The sequence below is a fragment of the Hemiscyllium ocellatum genome, chromosome 9 (assembly GCF_020745735.1).
Source record: "Hemiscyllium ocellatum isolate sHemOce1 chromosome 9, sHemOce1.pat.X.cur, whole genome shotgun sequence".
In the NCBI taxonomy this organism is placed as follows: Eukaryota; Metazoa; Chordata; class Chondrichthyes; order Orectolobiformes; family Hemiscylliidae; genus Hemiscyllium; species Hemiscyllium ocellatum.
The window spans coordinates 47,293,753-47,312,592 of NC_083409.1; the positions used below are offsets into that span (position 1 = coordinate 47,293,753).

General features: G+C 37.8%; 1 protein-coding gene across 2 annotated transcripts in view; it reads left to right on the forward strand.

Moving 5' to 3' along the window:
- The window catches only part of cdc14ab (cell division cycle 14Ab), a 179,171-nt gene that overhangs the window by 55,558 nt on the left and 104,773 nt on the right, over positions 1-18,840 (forward strand). The window contains exons 5-6 of one of the 2 annotated variants that reach the window (XM_060829729.1): positions 14,314-14,388; positions 15,069-15,148. In XM_060829729.1, coding sequence (XP_060685712.1) covers positions 14,314-14,388; positions 15,069-15,148 — 155 coding nt within the window. The remainder of the gene's footprint in view (positions 1-14,313; positions 14,389-15,068; positions 15,149-18,840) is intronic. The other variant, XM_060829730.1, reaches the window with a different exon arrangement.

Here is an 18,840-nt window from a genome sequence, read left to right on the forward strand (position 1 = left end):
AGGATACGGTGCCTTCCTATTGAGGGAGTGTAGTCGAGATTCATTATACCGATTGATACCTGAGATGGTAGCACTGCCCAGTGAGGATAATTGAAGAGGCTGGGCATGTATTCTCTGGAGTTGAAGTGAATGAGAAGTGATCTCACAGAAATTTACAAAATTGTTAAAGGGGTTGGTACAGTAGATGCAGAAAGAATGTTTCTTGTAGGCAGATGGTGTCGATTTAGGGTAATGGGGTCTCATAATAAAGGGCAAGATTATTTAGTACTGACCTGAGGAGGAACTTCTTTATTCAGAGCAGGTGATGAATGTTTGAAATTCTCTATCTCAGAGTACTGTAGAATCTCTGTCATTAAATTCAAGACAGAAATTCATAGATTTCTAGTTACTAATGACATCAGGGATGCAGAATTAGTATGGGAATAGGTATAGAAGTAGATCAGCAATGATCTAAATTGGTGGAGCATGCGTGAGGGGCTCAATGCTCCTGCTCCTATGTTAGAACATAGAACAATACAGCACAGAACAGGCCCTTCAGCCCTCAATGTTGCGCCAACCTGTGAACTATTCTAAGCTCATCCCCCTACACTATCCCATCATCATCCATGTGCTTATCCAAGGATTGTTTAAATCTCCATAATGTGGTTGGATTAACTACATTGGCAGGTAGAGCATTCCATGCCCTTAGCACTCTCTGAGTGAAGAACCTGCCTCTGATATCTGTCTTAAATCTATCACCCCTCAATTTGTAGTTATGCCCCCTAGTACAAGCTGACATCACCATCCTAGGAAAAAGACTTTCACTGTCTAACCCTCTGATCATCTTGTATGTCTCTATCAAATCCCCTATTAGCCTTCTTCTTTCCAATGAGAACAGACCCAACTCTCTCAGCCTTTCCTCATAAGAGCTTCCCTCCAGACCAGATAAATCTCCTCTGCACCTTTTCCACATCCTTCCTGTAATGGGGCGATCAGAACTGTACACAATATTCCAATATGCAGCCGTACTAGCATTTAGTATAGTTGCAGCATGACATTGCAGCTCCGGAACTCAATCCCTCTACCAATGAAACCTAACACACCGTATGCCTTTTTAACAGCACTATCAACCTGGATGGCAACTTTCAGGGATCTATGTACATGGACTCCAAGATCCCTCTGCTCATCCACACTACCAAGAATCTTTCCATTGACCCAATACTCTGCTATCCTGTTATTCTTGCCAAAGTGAATCACCTCACATATAGCTGCATTGAAGTTCATTTGCCTCCTCTTAGCCCAGTTCTGCAGTTTATTCAAGACCCCCTGCAACATTCCTCCACACTGTCCACTACTCCATCGACTTTAGTATCATCTGCAAACTTACTAACTCATCCACCTATGCCTGTGGATAGGTTATTTATAAAAATGACAAACAGCAGTGGTCCCAAAACAGATCCTTGTGGCACACCATTAGTAATAGGACTCCATGCTCAATATTTTCCATCAACCATTGCTAGCTGCCTTCTTTCAGAAAGCCAGTTTCTAATCCAAACTGCTAAATCACCCTCAATCCCCTGTCTCTGCATTTTCTCCAACAGCCTACCATGTGGAATCTTATCAAAGGCTTTACTGAAGTTCATGTATACCGCGTCAACAGCCCTACCCTCATCTATATGTTTGGTCACCTTCTCAAAAAATTCAATGAGGTTTGTGAGACATGACCTGCCCTTGATGAAACCATGTTGACTATCTGAAATCAAATTGTTGCTTGTTAGATGATTATAAATCCTATCTCTTATAATCCTTTCCAAAACCTTTCCTACAACAGAAGTAAGGCTTGCTGGTCTATAATTACCTGGGTCATCTCTGCTGCCCTTCTTGAACAAGGGCACAACATTTGCAATCCTTCAGTCCTGCGATACTAAACCTGCAGACAATGACGACTCGAATATCAAAGCTAATGGCTCCGCTATCTTCTCTCTAGCTTCCCAGAGAATCCTTGGATAAATCCCATCCGGCCCAGAGGACTTGTCTACTTTCATTCCTTCTAGAATTGATAGCACCTCTTTGTAACTAACCTCGTCCTTTCTGGTCTAATACCTCATATCTCAACCTTCTCCTCTACATGATTTTCCTTTTCCTGAGTGAAAACCAATGAGAAATGTTCTTTTAGAACCTCTCCAATCTTCACAGGGTCCACACTCAACTTCCCACTTCTGTCTTTGACTGGCCCTATTCCTACCCTAGTCATCCTTTTATTCCTCACATCCCTATAGAAAGCTTTATGGTTCTCCTTTATTCTATCTGTTAAAAGCTGCTCATGTCCTCTCTTTGCTCTTCTTAACTCTCTCTTTAAGTCCTTTCTAGCTAATCTGTAACTCTCCATTGCTTCATCTGAACCATCTTGTCTCATCAACACATAAGCCTCCTTCTTCTGCTTAACAAGAGATGCAATTTCTGTAGTAAACCACGGTTCCCTTACCTTATCATTTCCTCCCTGCCTGACAGGGACACACCTATCAAGGACACGCAATGTCTGTTCCTTAAACCAGCTCCACATTTCCATTTTCCCCATCCCCTGCATTTTGATAACCCATTCTCTGCACCCTAATTCTTTCCTAATCGTGTTATAATTGCCCTTGCCCCATCAATAACTCTTGACCTGTGGCAGGCACCTATCCCTTTCCATCACTAAACTAAACGTAACTGAATTATGATCATTGTGTCCAAAATGCTCACCTACAACTAAATCAAACACCTGGCCTGGTTCATTACCAAGCACTAAATCCATTGTGGCCTCCCCTCTTGTCAGCCCTCGACATATTTTGTCAGGAAACCCTCTTGTACACATTGGACAAAAACTGATCCATCCGAAGTACTAGAGTTATAACATTTCCAGTCAATGTTGGGGAAGTTAAAGTCCCCATAATGACCATTCTGTTCCTATCACTCCTCCCAGAATCATTTTGCCAATCCTCCCCTCCACCCTGGAATTCTGCGGAGGCCTATAAAAAATTTCAAGTAGTGTGACCTCTCCTCTCCTGTTTCTAACCTCAGCCCATACTACCTCAGTAGACAAGTCCTCGTCAAAAATTCTTTCAGTCACCGTTATACTATTCTTGACTAACAAGGATATAAAAGAGTCTAAGCTAAATTTATGTCACCTATCTTAATATAATCCCCCTAAAATCAGCATAGTTTTGGCCATTTTACCTCAGTAATATCATAATGGTCTTGGAGGAGAAACAGAGTGCTCCAGAATGAGTCTGACCAATGTTCTATTGAAGTAAAAGACTGCTTTTTTTCTAAAAAGAAATTGTGGTTCTCACTCCCTTACATTTAGTTTTTTTTAAAAAAAAAGTCCCCAGCTGTCAGCTTTTAAATTGTGTGTTCAGAAGATAAATCATTTACATCAGTAACATCAAGACCTTGGTTTCAAAAATGTACAGACCTTGAATATTACATCAGTTGATTGTCATCTTGGATAGGGAATTCTAAAGATTGGTTGCTCTGTCTGGGTGAAAATTCTTCTCATTTGTTTGGCTGACACCTTGTTCAGAGACTGATGCCTAGTGCAATCTTCTCCAGCCAGAGCAAACAGACTTTCAGCACCTACCCTAAGGTTTTCACATTTCTATGACACTAAATCTGCCTAAAATCCAGAGTGTATCTATCTTCAGGATTGTCCTCATTCCAGTATAAGTAGAATAAACAGCTGTGGTTCACAAACTAAGGGAAGCATATCTTCCAATTATCTGCAAGCTTGAATGAAAGATTGAAACTGTATATTGTATTCAAGTCACTAATGTAATGAAAAGTTGAAGCCCCAGACTGATCCTTGTGGACAGATCAATGTTTTGTCGTTCTGCCAATCGGCACATGCATCCTTCATCCTCACCCTCTTAGTCCCGACTGTATTCACTGTAACTGAAACTATGAATATTTTTGTGAAAGAATTAATTTATAATGTAAATGCAGTGCGTTATCTTTTATGTTTGCACTGTCCTATTTTAATCTCATAGACACCTTAGCAAAATTAAAGCCTATTTATGGTACTTTATCTATTCCTGTTGAACTTCCATACATGCATCAACCTCGTGGTCCACAGCAAACATCTTTCTTAATTTATCCAGGAATTTGAACTTAAATCATGATTTTCCATGTTGGCTTTCAACCTACTGCGAATCCTCTTACAAGGATGCCTTCCTTGAAGAAGCTCTCTTCCTCCCTCTACAAGGATTTCTCAGCCGGCTTGGCTCTCTCTCTCTTATTCCTGATGAAGGGCTTATGCTCGAAACGTCGAATTCTCTATTCCTGAGATGCTGCCTAACCTGCTGTGCTTTGACCAGCAACACATTTGCAGCTTTCATTTATTCTTCCAAATTTTTTTCAACTATGATTTCTAATTTGACTATTTATGATTTTAAATTAACTTGGTGTTCTTGAAACAACAGTGCATTTGAAAGATTGCGTAATGGAGATGACTGAAAATTGCTTCCAAGTATCAAAAGTGGTTTAATTGGATGACATAAGTATTGCACAATAAAGCCCAACCTAGCAGCATTATTGAGAATTAAGGATGATCAAGTGTTTAGATTTTCAGTTTCTGGTCATGAATCGGGAAGATTTAAAGGTTAGATGCGTAATATCGTATGTAATAGAGTACATTTGTTTATGATTAGGGAATTCTCCACAATTTCAAAAATGGGAGTTTGTTTGACATGTAAGAAAAGAGGACAGTGCTTCTTATTTCACATTCCCGTATATAATTGTTTAGTAAATTTGATGAACATACTTTTGTAAAAGGTTTAGGAATATGATTCATGAACCTACTCAATACAGAAAAAGCTTGAGGCACTGAGTGGCCCACTTCTCTTAATTTGAATGAGAACATTCTGAAAACTAATGTCTGACTTTGGTTATATAACTCTCCTAAGTGTAAAGTTTAAACTGGATAATGTATCTCAAAGTCAAATTTGAATGATTAGAAAAGTGTCTGTATAATTCATGGGGGAATTTGTTTTATTCTCATTTTGAAATGCTATTATAATGATTGGACAAAATTATCTTTTTCCACATTTCATTTCATGTATGACGCTGAATTGAAACAAGTAGCATTGCTTCAGAGCTTTGACCATTGTTTGTAAGTTTTTTTTAGCATAAAGATTCCTCTGGAGGAAATCTTTACAGTACTCCTTTTTTCAGAGCTTTACTTATGTTCAGTAGCTGCCAATTGACATTCTTCTGATTGGATTACACTTATGCAAGTACTGGAATCTCATTGATAGCCTGTAATACAAGCTATGCTGCAAGACCTTTTTTAATTTAGTAGCTATAAATAATGCATTTGCAGAATATAAAAAAAAACTAACAGCTGTCAAAGATACACTGTCCAGCTATTTTAGTTACATTTCAATTTCCATTAATGTTTCCCTGTAAGTGTGGAGGAGACATTAGTTTTTATTGAATGAAGTTTGTAGATGATTTGTTTGAAGAACAGTTTGTGATTAGCTTTGTATTGAACTGTTTGAGTGTTCTTACTGTTGACTCCAGCTGTTAGTGCAGGCTGATTATATGTAACTCTGCTGTGTATTTGGAAAAAGGCAGAATGAAACCATTAACGGATGGCGGAGGCTGCAATTTTCTTTCATTGCATTGTTGACCATTGATATTGGAAGGACTGACAAGTGTTATCAACCAGACCAAACCCCTCAAGATGTAATAAGATGACAGTTTAATCCCTAACGTTTTGTTCTTGTTTTAAAAATAAGTGTAAGGTGTTGTACTCCAGGTGCAATTGGATTGGTCAAACTACTCATCATTAAGCATTTTTTTTAACACTGTAGTTAAAATACAGACAAAATAAAAACGAAACAAAAGAAAATAATCAGCTTACCTGTATTGTTGTTGTTGTTATTATTCTTTGAAAATGCTTAACTAAATAACAGATACAATAACTGCTAATACTTAACTGTTCCAACGTAGTAACATCCTATAAATTTACCCTTGGCAAAGTCACATTCAGTAAACAGATTGTCTCACATGCAATTCTAGCAACAGGAAAAGAACCGCAGATTTTAGCTGGTAGTAGAGAGGAATAAGAGTTTCTACATCCCGATTCAAGACTCCAGCAATTACAGAAAGCTAAAGCTAAAAATCTTGGTTGCATGGGAGCTTGACCCCACCCATTCAGGCTGCTTCCCTTGTCCCAACTTTTTTTTTAAAACCCAAGGGTTCACATTACTTTAATGGCTTTGAGCAGATTGCTTGGCAGCTCTGTCTCAATCCTTTATTTAAAAAAAAAGACAAAATACACCTCTTAAAGCCATGGTATCATCATACAGGTTGACTTTCAACATGTTTGGCTACATTACGAATGCATGATCCTTGACCATCAAGTCCTAGGGCATGACTTGTCCCCAAAACTTCTAGCTTACAGGTAGGAATTCTACCTCTGCTGCACAAGACCTCTTGAATTTAACAAAGAATGATTGCTCAGTGTACTATGGCAGTCAGAAATTAACATCTTGTACTAAAGAAGAGAATGTTGAAGGGTAATGTGATTACTTTTTCCATTTAGAATTCTGTAAAAGAAAATTTAGGAGTAATATAGAAAAAGCTAGTTTGCCACTAAGGTAAGTAACTTGCATTATATTGAAGCTATGGAATATAAAACGTGCTGGCAAAATCTAGACTGGGAGCTTCATTTTTAATTTTTTATTATCCCCAGGGTCTGTATATTGTTTTCATGTTTTTGTTTTGTCAGAGCTGACTTTGGTTTTATGAGCACCTTACTTGTTCCTTCTCCACAACCATTACTACTGTCTTTGCCTTCTATTCAATAATACCTTTAATCTCCCTCACCTTTTAACCTTTGTCTGACCTTATCTTCTATTCCACATGTCCCTCTTTGTTTCAGCAGCATAGAGCCCATCACATTTCCACCTCGCTTCAGTTTTGAAGAAAAGTAATTTTGACTGGAAACTTACATCTGTTTTTCTTGCTCGACCTGTTGAGTTTCACCAGCACACTGTTTTTATTACAAGGTATTTCATTGTTGTTTTAAAATAAATTGGCAGGTGTATAGGAACAGAAGGCGCTATTAGAGAGGAACAACAAAATGTACAGAAGGTGGGAAGTGACAGCATATAAGAATCAGTAAAGAATTGATTAGATTAGATTAGATTCCATACAGTGTGGATCCAGGCCCTTCGGCCCAACAAGTCCACACCGACCCTCCAAAGAGCAACCAACCCACCCAGAACCATTCCCCTACATATACCCCTGACTAATGTACCTAACACTACAGGCAATTTAGCATGGCCAATTCATCTAACCTGCACATCTTTGGATTGTGGGAGGAAATGAGCACCCTGAGGAAACGCACATAGACACGGGAAGAATGTGCAAACTCCCCATAGAGAGTTACCCGATGCGGGAATTGAACCCAGGTCCCTGGTGCTATGAGGCAGCAGCGCTAACTGAGTTAAATAAAGTAAGAGTACAGAATAAGGGTCGTCGGACTTGGAAGGTTTATTCCACAGATACTCTTAAGACCTACTGAGTTTCTTCAGAAATTTGTTTTTTTTTGCTTTGAAGTAAGAGTGGCTGTGTAAATCAAAGGTAGCTTAATTGTGCATATATATGGATGAATGGAGTATAATGCATAAGGTTGCTGAACTGCAGGGATCGGGTAATCTGATGTTATGTTAACTGAAACTTGGCTTAAAGAAGGACAGGACTGGGTACTAAATATATCTGAGGACAATGTTGTCCAGGAAAGAAAAGAGTAGTGTAGTTAGCAGTGTAGATTTAAGGAGAATATTGTACTGCTGGAGAGAGATGCTCCAGATGGGTTAAGGACACACATCGATTTTGGCTAGAGCATGAAAGAATAAAAGTATGATTTTATTGTTTGAAATATTCTACAGGCCACCAATTAGTGGAACAATGTAGGTAAACAAATTTACAAGGAAATGATAAAATATTCAAACCTAAATATTTAGATACATATGTATATCATGGTGAGGAGCAAGAGTTTATTCAGAACAATCTTTTACATTTAGCCTTTTCCCAGTCTAAGGAAGGTAACATTGTTGAATCTTTGGTAATGTTGTTGATATGGTGTATACCAACTTAATCGAAGCATTTAATGAAGTATTGCATAACAGACTTGTAAACAAAGTTAAGACTCCTTGAACAAAAGGACAGAACAGCATGAGTATGAAATAGATTGAATCACAGCAGTGGTGTAGGATTGTTTTTCACATTGTAGGAAGGTTTATAAGGAATCCCGTGGGATTGTTCTAAGCGCTGCTGCTCTTGTGACACAAAGCTGGAGAGGGTGAGCTTTGAAGAGAATGCAGAAATGACTCACTGTGATTTGCACAAGCTAAATGAATGGACAGATGCTAGACAAATGCAGTATAATGTGGATTGATGCGAGGTTATCTACTTTGGGAGCAAAAACGGAGGCAGGTAATTATCTAAAATGGCTATAAAATTGAGAGAGGGTAGTTGCAACGAGACTCGGGTGTTGGTGCAGCAGGCGATCAAGAAGTCAAAAGGTGTGTAAGTCTTCGTGGTGAAAGGATTTAAGTACAGGAGCAGCGATGTTGAACTGTTGTTAATACAGGGCCTTGATGAGACCATACTTAGAATATTGTGTATATAGTTTTGGTTGTCTTATCTGAAGAAGGATGTTCTTGCTATAGAGGCAATGTAGTGAAGATTTACCAGACTGATTGCATGGATGGCAGGACTGATGTATAAGGAGAGATTGAATTGGTTAGGATTGTATTTGCTGGAGTTCAGAAGAATAAGGAGGCATCTCATAGAACCTATAGTATACTAACAGGACTAGTCCAGTGTCCCAGATGGCAGGGCAGTCCAGAATCAGGAATCACAGTCGATGGTTTATAAGTTAAGTCATTTAGGACTAAGATGAGAATGATTTTCTTGACCTAGAGAGTGGTGAGCCTGTGGAATTTGCTATGACAGAAAACAGTCCAAGCCAAAGATTTTGTGATTTCAAGAAAGAGTTGAATATAGTACTTGTGGCTGAGGGATGAAAGGATTTGGTGAGGTGGGAGTGAGAATAAGCTATTAAATCAGATGATCCACTATGATTAATGTTGGAGCAGGCTCAAAAGGTGAAAATGGCCTATCCTTATTTTCTACGTTCTCTGTTTCTTCATGATTTCTTTAATAACCTAAACTTTGGTGTGTAGGGTTCAATATCAAATTTGTTGGCAACATGGAGCTCAAAGTCATGAACTTTGTAGAGGAGAATGTCGAAATTTGAAAGGCATTAGCTAGTTGGTGAAATGGGTGGGTGGACAAAGAGCAGATTCAATTTATTTCAGAGGAGTATAAATTGATTCATTATATTAGGAAGAATGAGAAAAAACAATATAACATGACTATATTCGTGCGTCTCATGGTACAGGGTTAGTGCTCCTACTTGTGATTCAGAAACCCAGGTTTTAAATCCCATCTGCTCCAGAGGTATATGATAACATCTTTGAACAGGTAGGTTAGAGTACAAAAAAACAAGATTAAAGGCTGGTTTGGCCTCCTCGGTATGTTACATCCAGTTCTGGGCACCACACTTGAAAGGTACTAAGGTTTAAATAACTACACTAAAATTCGACCAGCAGGCCATTTTCTGTCATGTTTTGAAACTTTTCTTAACAATTAGTTATAAAAAACCAAAATTGCAGGAGAAGCTCAGCAGTTTTGGCAGCATCTTTGGAGAGGAAGCAGTTAATGCTTTGGGTCCAGTGACCCTTCTGTTCCAAAACTCTGCTTTCTCTCCACAGATGCTACCATGCCTGCTGAGTTTCTCCAACAACTTTTGTTTTTGTTTTGAGTTGCAGCTGCTGATCTCCCTTGGTACTTGGGTGCAAAATTATATTTTTACTTTATGGCTGTAAAATTTACTTTTTCAAGAGTCCATTGGGTATTCATTTACAACCATTAAATTTTTTTAGCCTATAGTACAAATAGTGTGAAAATTCTCCTTAAGGTTTTGTTTTGTGGGTAGTGTTTCATTTTATTCTTCAGTTGCCGTGGTTCTGTAACTGAAACCTGCTTTTCTTTACAACAATAATTAGTTCTTGCCCAACCTTTTTTTAGTGCTTTTTCAGCTTGCTTTAAAAGTTCAGTTCAAATTTTTGATTTAAGTCTCTGACAATTTGCTTTCATGATGTAGGGAGTGGCATGCCCCATGTGCTGAACTTCCAACTATTGCCTAGTAACTTGAGTATTGTTTCATTTGTTACTCTGGATATATTTATGAATGTTGTCAAGTAATTGGCATTTTGTGTGATTTGTCCCCAGCTGAGAATTAACCATTCATCTTGAAAGAGTCCTGGCTCTAAGTTATATTACATACCATTGTTACATTTGCTGTCCTGCCTCATATGTTCTTTTTACATAAAATCATTTTCAAAGTTTGTGTGAAGATTTGTAGCTCGGGTGCTCGTTGTAGTGGTTCTGTTCGCCGAGCTGGAAGTTTTTGTTGCAAACGTTTCGTCCCCTGGCTAGGAGACATCATCAGTGCTCTGGAGCCTCCTGCGAAGCGCTTCTTTGATGTTTCTTCCGGCATTTATAGTGGTCTGTCCTTGCCGCTTCCGGGTGTCAGTTTCAGCTGTCCGCTGTAGTGGTTGGTATATTGGGTCCAGGTCGATGTGTTTGATGATGGAGTTTGTGGATGAATGCCATGGCTCTAGGAATTCCCTGGCTGTTCTCTGTCTGGCTTGCCCTATGATAGTAGTGTTTTCCCAGTCGAATTCATGTTGCTTGTTGTCTGAGTGTGTGGCTACTAGGGATAGCTGGTCGTGTCGTTTCGTGGCTAGTTGGTGTTCATGTATGCGGATTGTTAGTTGTCTTCCTGTTTGTCCTATATAGTGTTTTGTGCAGTCCTTGCATGGTATTTTATAAACTACATTAGTTTTGCTCACCTATACAAGGTATTCGTCAAAAACGGATACCCGCGCAACTTTATCAACAGATGCCTAAGAGATAGACCACGGAACGAGGACATGCCACAACCAAAAGGACTAGCCACACTACCATACATCAGGAGCGTTTCAGAACTGACAGCCAGACTACTGCGACCCCTAGGACTCATAACGGCACACAAACCAACAGCCACGCTCAGACAACAACTTACTAGAACAAAGGAGCCAATACCCAACATGAGCAAAACTAATGTAGTTTATAAAATACCATGCAAGGACTGCACAAAACACTAAATAGGACAAACAGGAAGACAACTAACAATCCGCATACATGAACACCAACTAGCCACGAAACGACACGACCAGCTATCCCTAGTAGCCACACACTCAGACAACAAGCAACATGAATTCGACTGGGAAAACACTACTATCATAGGGCAAGCCAGACAGAGAACAGCCAGGGAATTCCTAGAGGCATGGCATTCATCCACAAACTCCATCAACAAACACATCGACCTGGACCCAATATACCAACCACTACAGCGGACAGCTGAAACTGACACCCGGAAGCGGCAAGGACAGACCACTATAAATGCCGGAAGAAACATCAAAGAAGCGCTTCGCAGGAGGCTCCAGAGCACTGATGATGTCTCCTAGCCAGGGGACGAAACGTTTGCAACAAAAACTTCCAGCTCGGCGAACAGAACCACTACAATAAAATCATTTCATTGCTCTGGTCATTTTGAAAAGTATCCCTTCTCTGTTTATCAGCCTTTGGATTCGGTTCTCCATTCCACATGTATTTATAATCACATTTATACCCAAACATTTTCAATCTAAATGAGCCACTATTCAGTGTTACATGTTAATTCACCAATTTTTAGATTAGATTAGATTCCTTTCAGTATGGAAACAAGCCCTTTGGCCCAACAATTCCATACCGACCCTCCAGAGGGAGGCCCACACAGACCATTCCCCTGCATTTACCCCTGACTAATGCACTATGGCCAATTTAGCATGGCCAATTAACCTGACCTGCACATTCTTTGGATTGTGGGAAGAAACTGGAACACCTGGAGGAAACCCATGCAGACACAGGGAGAATGTGCAAACTCCACACAGATAGTCACCCAAGGCAAGAATTGAACCCGGATCCCTGGTGTTGTATGGCAACAGTGCATGTAGGTGAAAACTTTTGACCTAATTTGAATTTATGACTACTTCTCTTGATCTTTCGGTGTAATCTATTTATCAGAAATTTATGTTTCTTTATTCTTTTATTCTTCATTCTTTTCTTTTTTGTTAAGTTTTTGTAGTGTCATTTCGTGTCTCTCATTGCACCTACGCTGCCCCTTCTCTCTTATGTATGCTTCGGCTTCCTTTTGTCGCACATGCAAACAGTTGTGCACATGTTCTTTCCCATATGCCACTCTCTCTTGTGTACACTGCAATAAAAAAATGCAATGCATCAATAATTTAAAAACTTCTCTATTCAGAAGTATTTTACATTTGTAAATGTGCAGCACGTACAAAAGGTAGAGTGGAAATAATTTATGATTTCCAAAACTACTGGTCTGCTTTATAATTATGGATAAGGTTTGGATTGTTAATGAATATGATGCAGGAAACTTTATCCAAAGTATGTGTGAAAGTTCCTGTGTTTCACAAAAGAATATGGTTGTGTTGATTAGATGTACACATTAAGAAATGCCTTAACTCTAATTTCATTTAACTATGTTTGTTCATCTTCAATGTGTTAAACATATGGAAGTATTACTTGTGGCTTTAAACATCTCATATATTAATTGTCTGTTCACAACTGAAAACAAAATGCTAAATATTCCTGCATAGTGACCCCCTTAAACTGTGTAGCATGTCTCATCTTCAGTTGATCTGGAAAGAGTTGTTTGGGCCTTTTATGAATTGGTCTGTTATGCATTTTTAATATATTATTCTGTTCACTTGGAGCATAAGCACCTAACATAGCCCAGTTGGATAATATGTTGTAGAATCTGCAATTTCCAAATTGTTGTAAGCTTATTTACAGTTTATAGAAAATAGAATATACTTTTCCCTTTAATTTCAAGGATCATCAACACATAAAGACCTCTCTTTGCACATTAATCTTTTTATATTCATTTTTTAATTTGTATTCTGTGATCAAGTTTCATGTTATCATCTGGGGATTTAGATTTTAAAGTAAAGGTAAATTGTTCTTTTCATTTTAGTTTAGAAAATTGCTTTTTAAGAGATCATATATCATTTTCAAGAAAGCATGAGACCTTAAGCTAAATGACTAGATGAAGTACTGGGGGAGTCAGTTGATGAAATGTTAACAATGTTGAACTTTTCTGACATTCAGAGGTAGACAGGGCCTACATTTGGTTTTCATTTGAGAAGAAGAGCTTCATTACAGTAGAACATATTTTTTAGCGATAGATAAAAGTATTGAAACTGTTTTATCAATTGAAGTAGACAGGACTTTTCTTAATGCTAAGCTAGACAGAGTCAAATGTGGTCTGTATCTGCAAATCTTGGGGAGAGACCATAACAAGAAGAATAACATTTGGTGAATGTGTAGAAACTTGTCGCTGAAAGAAATGCGTGCAACCCAGGCAGTTAAGTAAGAAATATAGAGTTCAGATAAGAATGATACTTTACTGAGGTTGAGTATCTGTACAGGATATTGCTGTAAACAGATTTTTTTTTCTTTTGGCTATTTTTCTTAAGATCTTTCTAAATTCTCATATTTTTGTTTTCGTGTAATAAATTTGTATATTTTTTTAAAAGAATATAGGCACTGAAATGCATTTATTCAGTGACTGATGACCATAGTAATCAAACTGCACTATGATCTATCAAGCCAGATTTTACTGAGACCTGACTTTTTGACCATCAACTGGGTTCACAACAATTCAGATATCTAAGTAGTCTTCTGTAAGTTTTATGAATGTTTTGAAAGTAATTCACTTTCTTTCATTTAACATTTAAGAAAGAGTTGGATAGAGCTCTCAAGGATAGTGGAATCAAGGGTTATGGAGATAAGGCAGGAACAGGATATTGATTAAGGATGATCAGCCATGATCATATTGAATGGTGGTGCAGGCTCAAAGGGCAGAATGGCCTACTCCTGCACCTATTGTCTATTGTCTATTGTGGTTAGTGTTAACTTGTATGCTAATTGTGTGTTCAATTTATTTTAGGTAGTGAACATTAACTGGGAATTTATTTTGATTCAAATATATTGAGGCTGACTGAAAATGTGCTTGAATTGCAAGGTGCATGTTTTGAATATGCTTTCCTCTGTAAACAAAAGCTGTTTAAGTACATGAACATGTAATCTCTAGTTCTATTCTTTACTGATTAGCTTCCTGGAATAGAACAGTTGGCACTCACTCTTGATCCCAAAAAAAGCTGCTACAAAGACTTGGTGGACTCCATGGTGCGTATTTCTCCATTATGATGTTAGTTTAATTCTGGTGTCCAGGAACAGTAAACTCATCAAGCAGGCTGAGAAGAAAATCCTGTTGAAGTATTCTCATTAACAGCAAACTAGGAAGCGAAGTTTGCAGATCATCATTTTAACTTGCTCTCTGTGGAATGATTAAAGACTGGAATGTACAAGTGAAATTAAGGTAGAAGATGAGATATCAAACTTCGGAGAAGTAGTTTTTTTTAATCACTCAGTAGAGGGAATGACTCTTGACTAAAGTATTTTTCAAAGCCGGCTATAATGAGCAATAGTTTTTGACTTAATACACCATTTGAAAATTCGACTACATCTCATCAACAAGACTTGACCTTTTCAGTGTTTTTTTGCATGGAAACATTTTGCATTAAAAAGGTAAAGCTCCCAACAGATTTGAATCTGCAAAGACAGCCGGAGGAGCAAAGTATTTCTGACAATATTTTTGCAGTTTTAACTAGGCTTATATGGTTAACAAGTGTTCTGACTGGCTGTGGTTCTACAACTTAGATTTATTTTTATACTTTAATGTTGACACTTCACCTATGCAAAAATCAAGCTGGGCAGATTTGAAAATATAGCTGCAGTCTGTGCAATAATTTTGAGGACTAGTAGACAACTGTAAATCAGACTTACTGTGTTCTTTCTTCAACAAGGTCATTTATCTTCAAAAAACACCAGAAGAAGCTTACAGATCTCTCGTAGCAGGAAAGAACCCTCCTTATCTGCCATTCAGGTATGATTGCAATGTTGCACATGTAATTTTCTTGGTATTTCATTTCTTTGATTGCAGCATTTAAAAAGATTGACAGTGCTTATTTATAACCTCCTCCTTCCACCCCCCATTCCAAAGTCATCACAAGATAATAGCTCGGCAAGGAAGGGAAGGTGAAAAGTTCCTACAGTACTGGTTTGTTTTAATTTAAAGGTTCAAATTGATTTTCTTTCCAGCGTGGAGAGGCTCCTTATACTGATTGTTTCACGTGACGTTGACATGACTTTGTATTTATATAGTGCCTTTTAATATCCATAAACATTCTAAAGGACTTTCCATGAGTGTAATCAAGCAAAATTTAACACACAGCCGCTTTATTGATTAAAGCTTGGTCAAAAAGTTAAGAACACCTCAAAGAAGGGTGTGAGGATTAGAAAGAAAGGAAACCATAGAGGTTCAGAGATGGAATTTTACACTTTTGGGGCCTTGTCAATTGAAGGCACATTCTTCAATGGTGGTAATGTTAAATGTTGAGATGTTCAAGAGACCAGAATTAGTAGGGTCACATATTTCAAACAGTCTCAGGATGAACAATGGGTAGAGATTAAAGAAATGGGAAAGATGAGAATTTTAAAATTGAATGCTGGTTAACCTGGGAGTCAATGTAACATAATGGAGCACTATTAATGGATTAGTGGGACTTTGTGTGAGTTAAACTGGGGTAGCAGAATGATTCCTGATGAAGGGCTTATGCTCGAAACGTCGAATTCTCTATTCCTGAGATGCTGCCTGGTCTGCTGTGCTTTGACCAGCAACACATTTGCAGCTGTGATCTCCAGCATCTGCAGACCTCATTTTTTACTAGCAGAATTTTAGGTGACCTTAAGTTTGTCAAAGATTTAACATAGGAGTCTAACCAGGCATGCGGTTGATAATAGTACAAAGATAGGACTTGACAGTCTTAGTGCAAATATGTGGCTGAAGCTCAATACTGTTAAAATGTGGCATTGAAGATGGCTGACAGTTTGTTTAGCCTCAGTTTATTGCAAACGAATGTAATGGAACCAGTGGCTAGAGTTTGTGGACGTAAACCATTTTCTTTAAAACAGAAGTTCTTGCAGATGTGGATGTCGCTGGCTAGACCAGCATTTGTTTTGCATACCACATTATCCTTGAACTGAGTGGCTTATCAAACCATTTCTGAGGTCAGTTGGGTGTCACTTTCATTGTTGTGGATTTGGAATCATATGAAGGCTAGACCAGGTAAAGACAGAGGTTTCCTTCCATAAAGGACAATCGTGGTAATTGATAATTTTATAGTCACTATAACCAAGGTTAACTTTGAAATTCAATTTATGTAATAATTGAATCAGCTACCTTGCTGGGATTGAGCAATTAGCCTGGGACTCTAGGTCACTAGTCTGGTGACAATTATCACTATGCTACCTTTCTCCCTCAAGGCTGAAAACAATGACTTCAGATTTTCCAAAATTTAGTTGGAGGAAATTTCTGTGCATCTGATGTTGCTCAGGTAGTAAAACAATTTAAAATTTTTAGATGACTCAAGTGCGGTGACACTGAAGTATGCGTGTGAAAATTGATACTGTGTTATTTTGTTCTGGTTAAAAACCAAATCCTCAAGACTGGTAAAATATCATAGATTCAAAACTAAATGCCAACATTGTAGCTTATGCTTCAATATGTTGTAGTTCATTTGTCTTTGAAGATTCAATACTGTAAAGTTTGTATTCTTTACTAGTCATGTTGTTGAGTATTGTTTATCTATTTGTATTTTGGAATTAAATTAATTTTTGGCTGAAATTCTGTTGGTCAGTATGCAATGTTGTTCATTATTAAGTGCATGAAAATAAGTGGATGCTGGAGTATCACTGAAAGCTGCAGCAAATGGATTCTATCAGGCATAATTTCATAATGTGTTGGCAACAACCCATTACTGAAAGTGCTGTTGTAAAATAGTCAGTTAATAATATCACTCTAAAAGAGAATAAAGAAGGAATTTGAATTTACATAAGTCTTTTTTCTCAAGGCATTGTAAAGTAAGTTGCAACCAAATATGTTTGTGTACACAAAAAATTAAAATATAATGTGTTTTTGACAAATTTATTAAATTTCTCATGCACAGTTGTTTTGAAGTGTGAATTGATTTATGAATTAAGCTAAATATTTTAGATTTTAACAGGTGTTTTTCCAAAGCTTTTGGAGTGAGCAAGACATGCAGCCAGTTTTTGTAAACAGTTCGGCGCAAGTGTTTATACAGTTCCACAATGACACTAACATCAAAATCCTCAGTGTATTCTTGTAATGTAAACTTCCAGAGGGGGGAGAAAAGAAATTGGATACATAGTGGAAATGAACTTGGAAGCAAAAAATTACCTTGAGGTAGTGTCAAGATTTATTTCATAGCTATGCAATGAGAACTTTTGAGCTTCCTGTGCTTGTGAACTGAATGTGCAAAGTTCTCTTCACATGTTACCATGCTTCCAGGTACTTTAAATTTATGTTCTTAACATTGTTGTTTAGTCTGACCAGGAAGAGGTTTATAAGTAATAAATGAATGGACATGTTGGAACTTGAGTTTCATACTGCTTGATGAAAGAAAGGTATTTTGCGTTCTTTGTCTGTGAAGTTTCTAGTATTCCTTTTCCACATTTCATAAATATCTAGTTAAAGGTTTCCCTTGTTAAGTCCTTCTTAAGTATCCTTTGTATAAGCAAGAAAGGATCACTGACCAACAAAAGTTACTAGGTGTTGGGGTGTATTTATAAAAACAGACATTCACCTTGATCATTCAATGTTATAGAAGTCAACAACTTTATGCTATTGCAATATTTAATTTTTCTAGCAAAATTAGAAAATTGTAAGTAATTAGTTATAATTCAGAATGGAATCTGAAGAAATTCAACAAATTGGACCTGTAACCAATGATTGCATTAATTTAAGAAAGCAACTCACTTTCATACCAGTGGACCAGGAGACGTGGGTTCCAGTCTCATCTGCCCCAGAGGTATGTCATAACATCTCTGCACAGGTTGATTACAAAAATATATTTTAAAAAAGGCAACTCCCTATCAATTGAAGGTAATTGGAAATGGGTAACAAATGCTGGCCTTGCCAGGGACACCCATATTTTAACAATTAGTTTTATAATTGCATTTTACCACCATAACCTACATTTTCTTGAATACATGTTAACATCACATTCTGTTCGGTTATTTGCAGACTTGTGATTGTTATCATTTCCTAATTCTATCAAGCTAAAATCTGATTACAAATTATAGGCCACTTTATTAACTTTTCTGAAGAAGTAACAAAGAGGACTAATGAGGGCAGAGCAGTAGACGTGATCTATGTGGACTTCAGTAAGGCATTATACATGGGAGACTGGTTAACAAGATTAGACTCATGGAATACAGAGAGAACTGGCCATTTGGATACAGAACTGGCTCAAAGGTAGAAGACAGAGGGTGGTGGTAGAGGGTTGTTTTTCAGACTGGAGGCCTGTGACCAGTGGAGTGCCATAAGAATCGATGCTGAGTCCACTACTTTTCATTACTTATATAAATGCTTTGGATGTGAGTATAAGAGGTATAGTTAGTAAGTTTGCAGGTGACACCTAATTTGGAGGTGTAGTGGACAGCAAAGAAGGTTACCTCGGATTACAATGGGATCTTGATCAGATAGGCCAATGGGCT